General features: G+C 37.0%; 1 protein-coding gene across 1 annotated transcript in view; it reads left to right on the top strand.

The window, feature by feature from the left end:
• The window catches only part of LOC107094308 (integrin beta-1-like), a 27,158-nt gene extending 25,736 nt beyond the window's left edge, over positions 1-1,422 (top strand). The window contains exon 11 of the mRNA XM_015389852.1: positions 332-1,422. Coding sequence (XP_015245338.1) covers positions 332-397 — 66 coding nt within the window. The 3' untranslated portion in view covers positions 398-1,422. The remainder of the gene's footprint in view (positions 1-331) is intronic.

Raw genomic sequence — 1,422 nt, 5'->3', positions numbered from 1 at the left:
GGCTTTCATTGGGCTACTCTATAAAAGCCGGGCTCTCAACGCTAATCCAGGCATTTTGAATTGCGAAAGCGTCCTAGATGGAAAGCGAAACGTCTTCAAACTTGGAAAACGAAGTCCGGTGGATTGTTTTTTTACTTTTAGGATCTGTTCACCTTCCATCAGGACTTTTTTTTTTATCAATTAACTACTTTGTGTTGATCTTTTACATAAAAGCCCAGCAATAAAGGTTTGTGGTTTTAAAACAACTAAATGTATAAAAAAAGAGAGTTTTCTCCTGGGAACTTTGTATGAGGTTTTGGATTTTAACTCTCCTTTTTTGTTTCCTCCACAGGGTGAAAATCCTATCTACAAAAGTGCCGTCACGACTGTGGTCAATCCTAAATATGAAGGCAAATGATGACCTGCTGAAACGTCTTGAACTGTTACTTCAACTATCCAACAGCTGTTGCATTTACCGCTGGTTTGGGGTCCGGCCGAAGAGAGCGGTGGAAAAATTTATGCATTTGTCTCGTCGCTTCGTCATAACATTGTATCACCTGCCCACAGCATCTCTTTTTTTTTTCTTTTTTACTAACACGTATGACTTATACCCATGTGTTGTATTGTTGTGTACAGTGTATGTTGTGTGTACATACTCAGAGAAACTGAAGTGGGTGTTTCTTTCCTGCTGACGGACTGGTCCTATCGGAATTTGAAGCCCATGGATTTAGACGAACGACTTCTTCAGCTTCTGCTTGTCTTCGCGTTTTTTCTCACAAACTCCTGTTTGATACGTCACTTTTGAGCCGTAGCCGCACAGCTTTTTATGTATATTTAGAGAACAATTGCAATAAGATATTCTGAACAATGTCGAACAGCTTTCAGTTTAAGCCGGACGCTTGCCGTGAAACAGCAGATAATACAGCGGTTGTAAATTTGGTTTTGAGTTAAGATGTGATATAAGATTTTATCGTGCTCTGATAGAAAGAAGTCAAAACACTCAGAAAGAGTACTATTACTATTTTTATGCAGTTTTTAGATAGCCTTATATCATAAAGGGATTGTAAACCACTTGTTAAAACAATGAATTTGCAGCAATTTTAAACAATCAAAGGATTTCTTTACCTGTTAAACTAGAGATACAAATATGTTTTTTTTTTCCTGCATTCACTTTTATCCTCAGGTCCCTTGTGTTTTCATGTCAGTCGCGCTAAATTTATGCTTGTTTTTTATGCTAGTTTTAATATTATTCACACTGAAAGACAGAAAATGTCACAAGAATGACCCCAGAAATGTGCTCACACCCAAATGCCTCTAAATTCCACACACAGGCCTTTTACAACGTTGCTTTCAAAGTGCCTTTCTTTTTTTATTTGATTTTATGATCATATTCAACTCAGTGCTGTTCACAAGATATTTATTAAATACACCAAAAAAAGTGTA

This window comes from Cyprinodon variegatus, unplaced genomic scaffold (assembly GCF_000732505.1).
Source record: "Cyprinodon variegatus isolate N-32 unplaced genomic scaffold, C_variegatus-1.0 Scaffold476, whole genome shotgun sequence".
NCBI classification, from domain to species: domain Eukaryota; kingdom Metazoa; phylum Chordata; class Actinopteri; order Cyprinodontiformes; family Cyprinodontidae; genus Cyprinodon; species Cyprinodon variegatus.
This window is presented reverse-complemented; position numbering and strand designations above follow the sequence as displayed.